Here is a 15,271-nt window from a genome sequence, read left to right as displayed (position 1 = left end):
GCTTCCAAGTCAAAGTCTGTGAGCCTCGGTTCAATATGTGAGTTTAGAGGGGAAAGCGGGTAGACGAGAAAAGCCTCTCGTCGAATAAATCAGCATATGTTGCTTATTCGTGACTGCGAGCGCAATTCTGTTACATGATGATCACATTCATGCGGCTCCAGCAGAGTCCAATTCTCAAATCATTTTCTTCTCTTCTGTGACACACGCCCTGGCTGCTTTAAACTATCCCGGAAATGGAGAATGACGCTGCGGGATATGTACAATCGTCGGAATTTTTATCTTCACCTCTTTTCGCCTTTTGTGTAAACCACAAGACCCATACAAGAAAAACAAAACGAGAACAGAAAGCCCCCAATATCAAGAAAACACGTCTGATCCAACATAATCTCAAGCCTGGTTACGCTTGGCAAGCATGCTCAGAGCGCTACCCGCGAGGATGAATCCAGCCTGGTCCTTGGTAACAGCGTGCGCAGTCGGGATCAACACCTCGGAGCCGTCCTTCTTCTTGACGAGCAGTTGCACCTTGCCCTGCCCGCCGTTCTGCAGCATCTCGTACAATCCAACGGTGCTGACCTCGTCGCACGCCGCAATCTTGTCATAGTCGGCCTCGTTCTCGAAAGTCAGGGGCACGACACCCTGCTTCTTGAGATTGGTCTCGTGGATGCGCGCAAACGACTTTGTCAGCACGACGCGGGCGCCGAGGTACCGCGGCTGCAGTGCGGCGTGCTCGCGCGCGCTGCCCTCACCATAGTTGTGCTCCGCGACGACGAGCCACTCCTGTCCGCGCTCCTTCCACAGCTGCGCGAGCTCGGGGATGGTGTGCTTGGAGCCGTCGACATCGTAGGCGGCATTGACCTCGCCCGTCTCCTTGTTCACGGCCGTGTTGAGCGTGTTGGTGCTAATGTTAGGCAGGTGGCCCTTGTACTTGAGCCAGGGGCCTGCGGCCGAGATGGTGTCAGTAGTGCACTTTCCAGTGACCTTGACGAGGACCTTGAGGCCGCTCAGGTCGCTCTCGGGGAAGGGCGCAAAAGGCTCGAGGAAGGCGAGGCGCTCCGAGGTCGGGGCGATGGCAATCTTGACGTCGGCGTTGGGCTCGTCGGGCGAGATGGACTGGAGGGACGCGACGCCGGACTCGAAGGGGGTCTTGGGGTTCTCCAGGCCGTGGGGGGCCTCGAACTTGAACTCCTTTCCGTCGGGTGTCTGCAGCTTGTCCGTCATGGGGTTGAAGGTGGTCGCGCCGGCGTAGGCCATGGCGGTGACGATTTCAGGGGAGGCGAGGAAGTTCATGGTGCCGGGGTTGCCGTCATTGCGGCCCTTGAAGTTGCGGTTGTACGATGTCAGGATGGCGTTGAGCTGACCCTTGGGGATATCGTCTTGGCGCTTCCACTGACCGATGCATGGGCCGCAAGCGTTGGAGAGAACGATGCCCCCAGCACCTTCCAGAGTCTTCAGAGTGCCATCGCGCTCGAGAGTAGCGCGGATTTGCTCGCTGCCGGGGGTGATGTAGAAGGGTGCCTTGGGCTTCAAGCCGGCCTTCTCAGCCTGCTTGACCATGCTCTCGACCTTGGTCATGTCCTCGTAGGAGCTGTTGGTGCAGCTGCCAATAAGGCCGGCCGACAAGACCTCAGGCCATTGCTCGGTCTGGATTGTCTCCTTGAAGGCGGACAGGGGAGTAGCCAAGTCGGGGGTAAAGGGGCCGTTGATGTGGGGCTCGAGCTCGGAAAGGTTGATCTCGATGACCTGGTCGTACTGAGCGCCCTCATCAGCTCTGAAGTTGAAGCTTGACCACTTCTTGTACGCATCCAGAGCCTGGTGTTCGGCTTGTCTGCGGGTTTGAAGGAGATAGCGCTCAGAGGCGGCCGTGTAGGGGAAGATGGAGGTCGTGGCGCCGACTTCGGCACCCATGTTGCAAATGGTGGCCATTCCGGTGGCGCTAAGAGTCTCGACGCCCTCGCCGAAATACTCGACGATAAATCCGGTTCCGCCGCGCACAGTCAACTTGCCGGCCAGGTTGAGAATAACGTCCTTGGGGGACACCCAGTCGTTGAGCTTGCCGGTCAGCTTGACACCGAGCACGCGAGGGGCCTTCAGCTCCCAAGGAGCGCCGACAAGGGCCTCCACAGCATCGGCACCACCAACTCCAATAGTAATAGTAGACAGACCACCAGCGTTAGGACTGTGGCTGTCGGTTCCCAGCATCATGATACCCGGAAGAGCGTAGACCTCCAAAACCGTCTGGTGAATAATGCCTGCACCAGGGGGCCAAAAGTCCATGCCGTACTTGCGCCCGGCAGACTCGAGGAAATCGAACACCTCCTTGTTGACACTGATACCGTCCGTCAAGTCCTTGTCAGCGCCCTTGGATCCCACAATCAAGTGGTCACAGTGGATGCTGGCGGGAATGGCCGGCTTCGCGAGGTTGCAGGACATAAACTGCAGCAACGCCATCTGCGCCGATGCGTCTTGCATGTTGACTCGGTCCGGGTTAAGCTTGAGGTTGGCACTGCCGCGGATGTTGCGTCCATTGTCCGTGTCCGTGAGAAGCGAGTCCTCGACATTGTCCAAATGACTGTACAGGATCTTTTCGGCGAGGGTGAGGCGCTGCTGTCCGAGGACATGGCGAACCTTGAGGAGGTTGTCGTGAAGTCTGCGGTATGCGTTGGGCTTGATAGACTTGGGGAGCAGCTTGCGCATCTCAGCGTCTTGCTGCTCGACGTCCTGGGCGGTCGCGAATGTCCTCCTGATCGGCAGGCTCGAGGATGCAGAAAGGCATGGTCGTGTGCGAGTCAGAAGCCGCTATAGTTTCGTCAGTTTCTCGTTTCTCTCCTCACTGATTGAAATGCAGTAATTCCTCACCCTCGCGGCGCCTCCTGATCGACTGGCAAGCTCAATTGGTGCCATCGTCAATGAGCACCTCCCACCGGAAACTGTGAGTCGAACTTGGTGGCGGGGTGTGATGTGGAATTTTTTGGGTTGGCTGTTGGCGACATCGGCATATTGGATCCAATTGGAAAGACTCAATTGAAAAGCCGGTGCACGAGTCCGGGGGAAGTGTACACCTAGTGGAGGTCAAAGGCTCCATCCCTGCACTGCCGGCTTCGCTCCGAAAACTACACCGGGAATAGCTGCGCCGAGGTAATGCCCCTGCACAGTCAACCTGCACGGTCAACCCGGACGGTCCAGCTCGGAGCCGCCTCGCCGAGGTGCTCACTTCGGTGGTAATGTCACCAACATGTCTGTAGAATAGACTTGGTATGAACCTCTGGCTTGTCAACTTTCCTATTGGCTGAATTTCAGACGGTATAAACGATGCAAAGAAACAATTTCCCCTATCCCAGATGCTTATCTATACACAACCCTTGAACTCCTATGTCACTTTGTTCCCATCCGTCGATGCCACGCACTTCTCTACTGGTCATACTCTGAGCTCTTCGTGCCAATGAAGCCTTCGCTTCTCTCTCTTCTCCGCCGGCCCATGACCTCCTTGTACCATTCGGTGAGGGTATAACCCCAGTGGCCGGCAACGAGAACACCGCTGATGACGTTGACAATCTTCATCAAAAACTGGAGGAAGCCGTCCCTGGACTCTTCCACGGATAGCAGAATGGGCTCAATGTCGTACTTGAAGAAGATACCGGGGATGTTGTGGTCATCGGTCTCCTTGCTCTGTTCCGTGACGGCATACTGGTTCGTAGAGATGAGGTTGGACGACGAATGGCCGACAGAGTAGACGGTAGGAACCACGGACAAGTAGTACTGGAACTTGTGGAAGTTGATCCTGGCGAGGTTGACCGTGCGATCCAGGGGGTTCACAAGCGAGGGGTAGAATGGACCGAAGGACATCTCCGAGATGATGTGCGAGAAGTTGAAAGCTGCATGAAATTGTAAGCCAGCGCGTCAAGATTCAAGCCCGAGATGATTGACTTACCGGCATGATCCAAGTGCTCTCCAAACTCCATGTAGCCGTGGCCCCTGGCAGTAATGTGGAAATCACCCTGCACCCTGTTGACATCCAAGTTGCCGTAGATGCGGCAACTGTCGCCGTCACCCCAGAGTCTGGGTGTCTTGGCCCATTTAGCCCTCTTCTTGCTGAGCGACACAATGTCGTGGACGTGCTCCTCCCCGAAACCCTCCTCCTCCTGCCAGCCGGCGCCGGTGTCAATCTTGCCCTTGCTGTCTCTTCCCAAGCGGTGAATGCCCTTGCTGTCCACCCACTGCGACCAGTTCGTCTTGTCGCGCTTGAGCATGCTGCTTGCGAGAATACGATCACCCGCCGCATCTTGAACGTTGATATGAAGGTCATCGCAGTGCATGCGCACGACAATATCCATGTTGATCTGCATCTCGTGCAGTACCCCCTTTTCCACGGCAAAGGTGTGCGTCTCGGTACCACGCCACCAGCGACCGAGTTCAGACCAGAAGAGGAAGACTGAAATGACCGTCATCGCGACAGTCCACTTTCCGCCGCCAGCCGTACGCGTCACATATTGCGGTTTCGCCTTGGCTAGGGAGACAGGACTGTTAGCACATTACTATTCCGCCAATCTTGCCCGCCACATGCAAGGTATCGGCACTAAGGGAAGGGCTTGTATTCGGAAGATTGGCAACTTACGAAAGGCATCGAATGCGCTGACGATGTTCCCCTTCGCCCCAAAGGCATCGTCGTCTAGGTGCTGCTTCTCGTCCCAACCGTTCATCATGGCAGTCTCAAATAGCGCGAATGAACCGGTGGTAATAAGGAGTGATATTGCCAGGAATTAACGGTCGTCAAGTTCTCTCCGGGTCGTGGCCGGATATTCAGTTTCGTCGGTGGATGAATGTAGTCGCGAAGCCAGAGTCGGTTCCTCGATGCGAATCCTTTCGGCTTATGCAAATGCCCGCCGTTAATACGAACTTCTGCTACCGCATGCCTCGTTTTCCAGAATTGAAGTTGTGAAAGAAAGTCGCCAGGGTCGAAAAGGAACGAGTTTGTCGAAAATTGGCTTCGCGGAAGCTGGTCAGACCTCTCGGCGCAATTCGTGAAGTGGGAGAGCTTGCTGCAGAAAGTCTTAAGGACACTCTATCCAAAAGTTGTCCGCAGTTCGGGCCCCCTGTCCAGGGGTCCTAGAATGATTGGTGCTGTAATAGCGCTGGTGGGCTGAGAGGGGCGTGTGCATGGGAGCTCGCGACAGGGGTGCAATTACTTGCACGTGCGGAGACATTAGGTTGTGCTGAATGCTGAGTAGCGGGTGGGACATACTGGTTACCACAAGACTGCAAGCACATTCACCGTTATCGAAGAACTTTCCAGGAGATATGATGTTCGAAAGAGCTGTTAAAGCTACGGTTCATTGCTTCCTAAAACCTACAAGTACCAATCTGTAATTTGTCATGAAGAATCATGAAACGAGCGTCGCCTCGACCTAACCTGAACGACAAGCCACCGGTAGCCTGCGTGTTCCGCTGTTGAGGAGGCTCGCGAGCTTTGCTTATGCCATCCTCAGCTACCGGTTCACTCTCATATAACCAGGTTCCAAATGAAATCAAATAACCCCAGGCCTGATGAAATGAGACATGCAAGGAAAACCAAACCCCCAAATAGACCACCGATCACTCCAATTCCAGTGGTTTAGCGAAACTAGAAAGACCGCCGACGCTTCACTTTCTGAGTCTCCGCTGCTGCTCCTCAAGGAACTCCTCGTCGGAGGCGTCCAGGATATCGTACTCCTCGTCGGTCATAAAACCGTCATCAGAAGCATCCCAGTCCTCTTCCTCGGCGCAATCCTCAAACTCCTCAGCCTCAGAGCTGGTGGCACGAGCAGACTCGGTCTTGATCTCCTGGTGAATACTAGAGACTGGAGATTCCTTCTCAAGCTTGGGGAAAATCATGGTGCTGCTCTGCATCTCGGCGGGGATCTCCTTGGACTCCTGCTTGGGTTCCTCGGGAATTGGCTGAGTGGTCTGGACGCTAACATCGCACCAGAGTCTATGACCAAACTTCAAACCATCCTTGGTCGTCAGGCGCCAGTAAGAAATTATCTTGCCCTCGCGTGCAGGGGTACGGAGGAGAACATTGAAAGAGAACTCCTGCCCAGGGGCGAGCGGTGCATAGCAGACAGTTGACTCTGAGGCAGACACGAGCTCGGAGATACCGGCCGGGTGGTTCGAGTCAACGTGTCCCATGTAGTCACCGCCAACAAACTTGACGGAACATCCGGCAGGCCATGCAACATCACCGTCGTTGCGGAGGACCCATGTTTGCTCGAAGACGTGGTTGGGGGGCAGAAGGGTGCCGTCAGCAACTGTATCGCGGACGAAGACAGCCTGGAGGTCCTGCTCGGAGAGAGGCTTCTCAGCAATCGGCGCGGCCTTCTCCTCAACCGCCTCCTCCTTGATCTCAGCCTCGGGGGTCTCCTCAACGGCCTCTTCCTTGATAATCGGCTTAGCTTCGGGCTCGGGAGTCTTCTCGACAACCTCCTCCTTGACAGCCTGCTCTGTGGGCTTCACGTCAACGACGGTCTGGGGCACGTTGATGGAAGCATTTGCAGTAGTCTCGGTAGAGCGAGAGCTAGTGCGGCGAAGGCTGCGGTCGCCCATTTGCTGCATGCGCTGTCCATCTCCGCGCTCACCGGTGGTGGTAACGGTAACGTGACGGACTGGCGTCTTGAACTTAACAAGGGGATGGGTCTTGTTGTGGGTGTTAGCAGGGCTAGCCTCACAGTTGGCACAGAAATCAGTGTCGTGGCAAACGGTGCACTTGTATCGAACACCAGAGATGTAGGCGGGTGCGTTGTGAGTGCGGGCGCACAAGGGGCCATCGCAGCAGATACCAAAGTGCACAGAGCGGCTGACAGCACGGCTGCGGACCTCCTCCAGAGGCTCGTAGATGGGAACGAAGCGGTGGTTGGGGTGAACAAACTTGGAGTTCACGATGCAGTCAGCGCAGTAGTCCCAGTCGGGGCAATCGAGGCACTTGTGGCGGACGCCAGCAATGTACTTGTCGCAGCCATCGCAAATAGCATTGTGGCTCTGGTTGCGGCCAGGAGCCAACTTGATCTGGATATGGCTGGGGACGTGAGCACCCTCAACGGCGGGGACGAAGGAGTGCTTGGGGTTGTGACCATGGGAGTCCTTCTCGAAGCATGCGTGGCACAAGTCGAAATCCTCGCAAGCTGCGCAGTGGAGGAAGCTGGACTCTGGAAGTTCCGTCACGCAGCAGTTGCAGGTACGCATGCTGTAGAGCGCAGTGTTGAAGACTGGGCGAAGGAGCTCACTGATGTTGGCGGGCACCCTGGGAGGCTCGGGAATTGATTCCTCGACCTTGGCCTTGGGCTTGGGTGCAATTGTCTCGGTAGTGCTGTTGATGATCTGGCCGTTCTTGACAATCCTCTTGATGAGCCAGTGGTCAGCGCCGTAGCATGTGATACCCTGGTCAACGCAGTTTTGGCAAAGATCGAAATCACCGTCATCGCATGTGGAGCAGTGGTAGTGGGCTTCGGGAACTGTTTGGTCGCAGCTGTTGCAGCACACAGCGAAGTTCGTGTTGGGGTGCATCAGTGCGGGGCAGCGACCCCATGAAGCTCGTGACGAAGTCTCCGTGGCGGCAGCATTAGCGAACCACTGGTCTCGAGCCGTAATACCCTCAGAGACGGGGATATCTGCAGAAGCGGCGGACACTTCTTCGTCGTTAATCTTAGCGTGTCGTCTCAACAGGGAAGCGAGGATGGAGGCCTCGAAGTCAAGACCGGTGTCGCTAGTTGGCAATTCCTTCTTGGCCTCGTTGTCGATGACGCTAGATTGCCTCAGATCAACGAGGGGTTGCGTCGCGGCGTCTTCCGGCTTTAGCTCCTCCACCTCCTTCACAGCAAGAGGAGTGCTGGACTCCGGCACATCCTCCACTGACACCGGCCTGGGGGACATCTTCTCCTCGGACAACTTGGTGACACGAAGCTTGAGTTTTTGCTTGGCCTTGGCAGCTCGGTAAAGCTGCTTGTAGACAGAAACGTTTTGCTTATCGAGTGTGATGTACGAACCAGCCGAGTCGGAATACCTCTCGAGAGTGACGTTGGCATCAGTGGTAACGCCCAAAAGAGCTCTCACCTACAAGTGCCGAATTAGCTTCTACAATTCAACCACAGGGTCCCAAACGCCTCTGGTGTATCGCCGTCTCACTGAACAACGATGCAATGTTGTTGTGCCGCGGCAATCTGACCATGGGCAAAAAGAGGGCAATGACGTACCTTATCTTCAAGAGTGCTAGGTCCCATGTCGCGCAGCGGGAGTTTGTGGCGGCGAGTCATGCCGTCGAAGTTGATCTTCAGGGTGACCTGAGTGTCTGGCGTTGTTGCTGATGAGGACGCCATTTTGAAGGATGGAAAGTAGACTCCGAGTATGGATGAAAAGGACACTCGCGGTCGGCCGGGCGGGGAGGGGATGACGGCTCTGGCAGATGTTTCACTGATAGGCGGCCAAGCAGCACGGTGCACGAGGCTCGCTCGGTCGGGGTAGAAGGTGCGTCTGCCTTCTGAGGTCGGGGTTTCAACAGATACCAGACGGATACACGGTATCTGTTGATTGTTGTAGATAGTTGCTTGCGAGGGCGGAGTTGGTGAGAGGGAGGAAAAAGAAAAACGGACAAAGCAAGCTGTCCGGGTAGATGATGAAAGATGGTTGAGAGGGTGAAGGGACGGGGAGTGGGAAAGATAAGTGAGTTGGAGGATGATGGGGGTCGGCGGTCGGTAGCCGGGGTGGAGTAAGAAGGTGAGCAGACGAGGAAGGAGAGACCGGAGGCAGAGGGATCAGAGTGACAAAGATGGGACACTAGAAACTGGAGTGGGCGGGTGGAGGTGGGTGGAGGTGGAGACGGGCTAGACGGATGATGCGTGTGCGTCTCTCTACGTCTCTGCGTCTCGTTCTCTCTATGGTGGAAGGTCTTGACCCTCGGGAGCTGTGTGTGTGTGTGTGAGACGGGACTTGTTCAAGTGCGGCAGACAAACAGCTTTGCTCTCTCCGCAGGTGACTTTGGGGGTCGGAATGGGACTGGGGAGGAATAGTACCAGGGGGACCAGGAGCCACTTATGTACCAAGAGCCAAACGAAAGACGAAGAGGCCGAAACTGTGGTGGCCCGAAGAGGGAACTGAGGTGGTGGGAAAGTGAAGGATGGATGGCGAGGGATAGGAAAGGAAGGCGGGCAAGCCGCAAGTTGCAAGGCAGGAAAGGCGGTAATAGCGTCAGTCGTCACTCTCGCAACTGCCTTGAGATTCACACGGTTCACTACTTGCCCCAAGGCCAGGGGAGTATGTACCTATGTAGGTAGACTCTCACGCTCTCACAGCACTCTGTCAGTCACCCGTGGATAGGTAGCATGGCATATCTGATGTCGGTGACGGGGATCCGTCAATGGGGTGGACCTGTTGAAGGGCGGAGGGGTCATGACATTGCTGGCCTTCCCCAGGCAAGCTTGGTGCCTTTTCACACCTCAAAAGGTACTTGGCCAATGTATCTTGGAAATAAAGAGGGGCAAGGAAGCTTTAGCAGGATATGGTTGGCTAGTTGGTAGTACCACGGAAAAGGGACGTACTTTTCTGCAGCTGCTTCCGCGATGTTAGGCGAGAGCGAATGGTGCGAACTTGAAAGGTGCTAACTGCCTATTCCGCTCCCTACCTCGCCTTATCGAACCTTGCCTCTTGCCTCTTGCCTGCCTCAAGAACCAACCTCAGGTACGTGGGCGAGGGAAGGCACCCACCACTTAAAGACTGAGACGGCTGGAAGTATACGCTTGCAGAGATAGCCTTTGCCGTGGGAAAGCCGAGACACCGCTAACCAAGACCATGTCAAAGTGTCAAATTCACGTAGTGGCATTACATGTTCCCGACTCCCCAAGGTTCAAACTCCAAAGTCGACAGCCCCCCACCGCTCTGCTTAGCAAGCCTGGCCATTTGTCGCCATCTATGTTCCATGGGTTGCTATTCGGGAACCACAACTGCTCACATGTCACTGCAGGCAGATACACCAAGGCCAGGCAAACCAGTCATTTAGCCAAGCCAGGCAGCCTACGACACCTCAGCTCGCCTCTATGGCTTCACATTGGATTCGTTTACACCATCACAGCGGGCAATAGGCGGCAAAAAAAAAAAAAAAAAAAAAAAAAAAAAAAAAAAGAGAGAATAAGTCATGGCCATGGAATAAGTTGGAAAGAGGCGGTCAACAGCCACCACCACGAGATAGCGACTCGACAGCTTACAATGCCATCAATGGAAGCTGCTCCAAGCTTCTTCGCCTCAATCCATTCATTGTCCACAACCATGGCCACGGCCACGTTCACTCCTCGCAGCCTAGACTCCATCTTCATCTCTAGTGCCGACCAAGATGTTCATTCCTTGACTGGATGAACCGGCCGAGTCATCAGCTTCGCCTTCGCCTATGTTCTTTCGCCCTTTCGCTCTTTCAGGATAGTTGTCGAGAGACCAACGAGGTCTCGGCACTACTCATCCATCCGCCTGTCGGTTCCCTTTCTAATCTTTGCCTCATGCTATTTCCCACCCTCCGCCCCCAAGATTCGCACCCACACGCCCCCCAGCAATGACTCTCTCCTTTAACCATTGCGAGCTACCCTGGGCAAAGACGCAATAACCACTGCCCATTGGCACATGACGGGGGACTGCCCTGCAAACACCAGACTCGAAATGAGGCGAACTGGAGCCTCGCCGCGAATTGTTCCTATGTTTACGCACTTCAACTATGCAAAACGTGGGCAATAAGCACTCATAGGGGTTGGCTTGGTCATCGACCTTTCTTGGGCTCCTTAATCTTCTCACAAATCCTTCTGCTTGAACTCGCATCTGGCGTTCAGACGTGCCATGTCACCATGGTGGCCTGCCCTCTCGACTACCGACAACTGGTCGATCTAGGTCTTCATGCAACGAATCGCGATGCCGGAGCACCAGCTTGCTGCATAGTTGCATAGCCGGTCAGTCGGTCAGTCGGTCAGTCGGTCATCCTCCACTACGATTCAGTGATAAGACAAGGAATACGACCTCCGACCTGTCCGTTTTCCAGACCCTGTGCCCAGGAGTGTCCAGTGCTACGTTTGCCCAGAAGGCCGCCGCGCAAGAGAAAGCAAAAACCTCGAGACATTCACTGCAGTTGATGCGTTATTCAACGCGTGGTAAACCCCAACCTCATGCAGCTACCGCATCCGATCTTAGCGAGCCCGGCAGCGTGGTCGCTCGAGATCGGAATGGGGAGGAGGGGCGGGTCGACCAACGACCACGGGAGACTGTCTGTTCTCTGTCACCTGAGCCTCGATTCCTTACTGGAAGCAGCAGTCACTGCCGCAAGTCACGCAGCACGCAATCCTCCGGTTTCCAGTCTCCCGGGGACTTGTCATCGAATGGAGCTGAAGTCAGACAAGACAAAGAGCTGAGGTCAAATAGGAAAAATCCGTCGGCGCTTGACTCGTTCACGTGGAGATCCTTTCATCTGTCTTGGACCAAGACAGAGCCTCCTCTAATACGAACTCTCTATGAAGCAGATCAAACTGGCACCCATCTCTCGACGTTGAGGTACATTGATCCGGCCTTAGTCAGCCTGTTACTAGTCCTTCTTCACTGAGACCTTCTTTTCAGAAGCTCTTCCCCTTCACTTTCCGTCGAGGAGGCCTTTATGCGTGTCTCGGGCCATCAAGATCGGCGGATGCCAACCTCGCATCAAACCTTCTCTGACAAGTGTCTGTGGGATGAATTAAGGACGGATGCTTCATGATGCTTCATGGCTAGTTTACACTGAAAGGAATAGCCACGGAGACGCCCACGGGGGCGAAGTTCAAAATGACAGCTCATCGTCCAGACGGAAATCTGCAGCAATGGCGCCGGCGGACCAACAACAGCGCTCTGACAAAGGCGGGGGGGGCGGGGAAGCTCTCGGTGAGCAAAGCAAGCAGGCAATGAGCCAGCAAATATCTCACGGGCTTATTCTGGCTGGTTGGCTGGCTGGTCCTTTGGTCCAGATCGACAGATGGCGGGAATACCTAGCGAATAGTCGAGAAGTCATCCTTCCAGGTCCGAGAGCGCTGCTTGCTTGCCTGCGCCGTCCTCAACAGGCAAAGATGATACAGTTATCGCAACGCTACGCTGCATGTCACCATTCTAGTGTCCAGCCACCCAGGCTGCTAGTCATGCGAACTCAACCCCCGCCTTTTCCCAAGGTTCTCATCAAAGTTAAGCAAACCACCGCTGCCGAGGCCGCCAAGAAAAAGGATGTTTTTTGTCACTCGCATTGCAATACTTTGATTTCATCTCGCGAGCTCGACCTTCAAAGTGTAAAGCAGGACGTGGGAAAGTAAAGTGGCCGGCTCAGGGGTCTGTCCCAAGAAGGGCAGTCTGGACAAGACAATTCGCTCCGGACCCGAAGCTCCATTGCGCCCGGATCGAAGCCGACCACCCGATCTCTCTACTTCGAGGCTCGACCACTTCACACACGTTTGCAGGAAGACGGTTACTTTTGTTTTTCCATCTCATCACTCCTCCCCGCCTCCTGAACCGTCCAATGTCTGTTCAAGGCACCAAAGCTACGTCAGGCGAAAAAATGCAATAAGCAGACTGAAAATTCAACACCCGCACGAGCAACAGTCTTTAAGCTTCCATACTCGTCCCATCAATTCAACCATGGCGCCGCCTTTCATCGACTCATCGAGGATTTTGAAAGTCTAGTGTGGAACATGCTCCCCATCTACCCCTGAAGGAAGGTCGAGGTAAGCTCAAAAGCTCGATAGGCCTCTCGTCTCCGAGGCTTTCCTCCCAACCGGCGGTCCAGAGGCGAAGCAAACAAAGGAAGGGCCCAGAACTCGACAATACGTCATGTTTCCCCCTCCCCCTCCGCCTCTAAGATCTCACCACCTTCAACCACCCAAAGAGACCAGAAACCATCCGGTTCTCGACTGGCTTGTTTCATAATTGCAGGGCTTGGCGAGGGGGCCGCAGCAATTCGCTACTATGTAGACAAGACAGGAGAACAAGACTGAGGCAGCGCGAACGCGTGTCTTCATGTCGCGCCTGCTCTACCTATTACCTGCTTGCTGACCACGATCCTTTCGCTGCCTAGTAGGTACCCATCTTTCGACACCAAAATCGACCAGGAAAGAAAAGCAAGAAAGGCCTTGAGTTTTAGACATTGGACCTTCTCCCGCCTGGTTGGGTTTCCCCGCCGCACAGGTTTTGCAAAAACGACGGGACGACAAATCATCCCCCGCTCAAAGTAGCACTGGCCTCATAGGCTCAGGTTGAACTGCTTCTGATAGGGGGTTTACGTGTACACACGTCTCGTATCTTGCATGCATATCCTACCTTGCCTTGCCTACATGCCTAATGGCCCAGAAATGTCCCCGCGGCTTCCACGTCGTAAATTACCAAGGCCGACGTTTTGCCTGGTTTTCCTCGCTGTCAACATTACCATGTCGTGTCTGTACGAGTGAAGAAACTATTGAAGCGGTAGGACAAGCGATCGTGGGTCGGTAGATGGCTGGCACCATCGTATCTGCAGTCATCGCGCGATTGATTTCGAGGTGTCAAAGCTCTCCCCCTGTGATGCCGAAGCTATTGATGATAATGATAATGATGAAGACTAGACCTCTGGACTTCTGCACGCGCCGTCTGTGGGTTGCTTTACTTAGACGTAAGCCGAGAAAGTGTGAGAGAGACAACAAAAGCTGCTCAGCCACGCCCAAGATGGCCAGGAAATGATGCTGGGCATTTAGATATCTGGTAACTTCGGGCAAGCTACCAGCTGCATGATCTCAGTCGTGGTGATGTAGCTTCCCGCTCTCATTTCTGCGACTCTCAACGCTCAGGAATGTGATGATCGACGTTTCCGGGCATGTTATTCACAAACTTTGCTTCCCCATTGCCCAAGGTAGGTAGGTATCTGAGACCGACCTAGGGCATAAAGGGGCCATCAGTTCTTTCTCGGCGAGACTTTTCGGCAAAATGCTCATACGGCTTGGTCAAGCAGTGAACAATTCCCGTCATTCCGCTTTCGTTATCACCAGTTAAAGAACCTATGGCGTCACAGCCCATGCCAAGCTATATCAAGAGTCGGTCAATATGTAGTAGAAAAACATTAACTGATCGAGTTTCAAAATGTTACTTCTACTGTCCTGATAGACTCCACAGTCTACTACCGAGAAGAGGCTCATGATTAAATCAGAGCCGTGATCTGATTACGGACAGTATACCAACACCATCGTTGAGGATCAGGATCCAATCACGAAGATTTGATGCAGTAGCTTTAAACTCCCTAACCCCCACTCCATTCCACTCCCGTCCCTCCGTCCTTGCCATCTTCTTTTCCCTTATAATACTCAATAGCACCTCCATTCCTCACTCCGCACTCCGAGCCCTTTACCATAAGTCTTTCTCCCTCCCTTCTCTCCCTCCCCCCTCGTCTCCTGATAAAGTCCATGAGAGTGCGGCCCGAGCCAACCGATCCTTTCTTGTGCGCACGTCTTCAAGTATAAATTCAAAAAAATCTGTCAAAACTTTTCCACCGCAGAATACTCTTTCAATACATACAAGAGGCTAGACCATGGGAGAAAAAAAGAATGGCAAATACAGTTGAACTGCCTAGACAACAAACAGTTAAAAAAAATGCAAAATAAAATCCATGATTGAGGTCGGGGAAGAAAAAGAGATCTAGGCTTTCGTTGGATCATAATCGAGAAGGAAAACAGTAAACAGACCAAACGTTCAAGAATCATGAAATCATATCAAAAGGGGGCTGACAGTCTTGTACACCGATCCCGCCCGTGTTAAGTTGTAGGGAGTGTGGAGGATCATCTAGGTAAAGAGAAAGGCGAATAGAAGTAAATGTATAGACGCTCAACGAACAAAGCGAACAGCCTCCCCAATACTCATCCGCCTGTAAATTCAACAACAGCAGACTCAGGAATTCAACAACAAACTCAAAAACGCCAGAAACGCATAGGGACGACGTGAAGTGGTCAGATAAAGGTAGGCTGGAAAAGATGGTGGAAAATGGTAGAGACAGATTGTGAGGAACTTCTTGAATTCGAGAACAAGGCGAGGTTGTAGGAACCAGAGAGGGACTCTCTCTTTCTGTCGACCGCTTCTCGCTCGCCCTCCGCCGATTCCGTCGGAATCCTTCCCCCTTTTTCCAAAACATGCTTGTAAGCATACGTCGGAACAGGAAAAGTCAAGTAAAACCTCAAAGGCCAGCGACAGCACCTCGCAACCCCATCCTCCAACAGTGTACCAATTCAACCAGATCAAGAGCGCT

General features: G+C 53.9%; 4 protein-coding genes across 4 annotated transcripts; 1 reads left to right on the top strand and 3 right to left on the bottom strand.

The window, feature by feature from the left end:
- Positions 1-96: 96 nt before the first annotated feature.
- BDP55DRAFT_642969 (aconitate hydratase) lies at positions 97-2,986 on the bottom strand. The gene is made up of 2 exons (XM_060573484.1): positions 2,857-2,986; positions 97-2,796 (listed from the first exon to the last, which is right to left on the bottom strand). The coding sequence occupies exons 1-2, from the start codon at positions 2,899-2,901 to the stop codon at positions 388-390; spliced, it is 2,454 nt and encodes an 817-aa protein (XP_060436201.1). The 5' UTR covers positions 2,902-2,986; the 3' UTR covers positions 97-387.
- A 422-nt stretch (positions 2,987-3,408) lies between these two features.
- On the bottom strand, positions 3,409-4,700 carry BDP55DRAFT_689499 (endoplasmic reticulum vesicle transporter-domain-containing protein; the record flags this gene model as incomplete). The annotated part of the gene is made up of 3 exons (XM_060576748.1): positions 3,409-3,872; positions 3,929-4,504; positions 4,613-4,700. 3 exons carry the CDS (start codon positions 4,698-4,700, stop codon positions 3,409-3,411), a joined length of 1,128 nt encoding a protein of 375 aa, XP_060436200.1.
- Positions 4,701-5,299: 599 nt separating this feature from the next.
- BDP55DRAFT_642966 (uncharacterized protein) lies at positions 5,300-8,240 on the bottom strand. The gene has a single exon (XM_060573483.1). It carries the CDS (start codon positions 7,897-7,899, stop codon positions 5,638-5,640), a length of 2,262 nt encoding a protein of 753 aa, XP_060436199.1. The 5' UTR covers positions 7,900-8,240; the 3' UTR covers positions 5,300-5,637.
- A 3,603-nt stretch (positions 8,241-11,843) lies between these two features.
- BDP55DRAFT_626019 (uncharacterized protein) lies at positions 11,844-12,323 on the top strand (the record flags this gene model as incomplete). Its single annotated transcript, XM_060571572.1, has 1 exon — positions 11,844-12,323. One exon carries the CDS (start codon positions 11,844-11,846, stop codon positions 12,321-12,323), a length of 480 nt encoding a protein of 159 aa, XP_060436198.1.
- Between the last annotated feature and the right edge of the window lie 2,948 nt (positions 12,324-15,271).

The sequence above is a fragment of the Colletotrichum godetiae genome (genome assembly GCF_030913485.1).
Source record: "Colletotrichum godetiae strain CBS 193.32 chromosome Unknown BDP55scaffold_2, whole genome shotgun sequence".
Lineage (NCBI taxonomy): Eukaryota > Fungi > Ascomycota > Sordariomycetes > Glomerellales > Glomerellaceae > Colletotrichum > Colletotrichum godetiae.
This window is presented reverse-complemented; position numbering and strand designations above follow the sequence as displayed.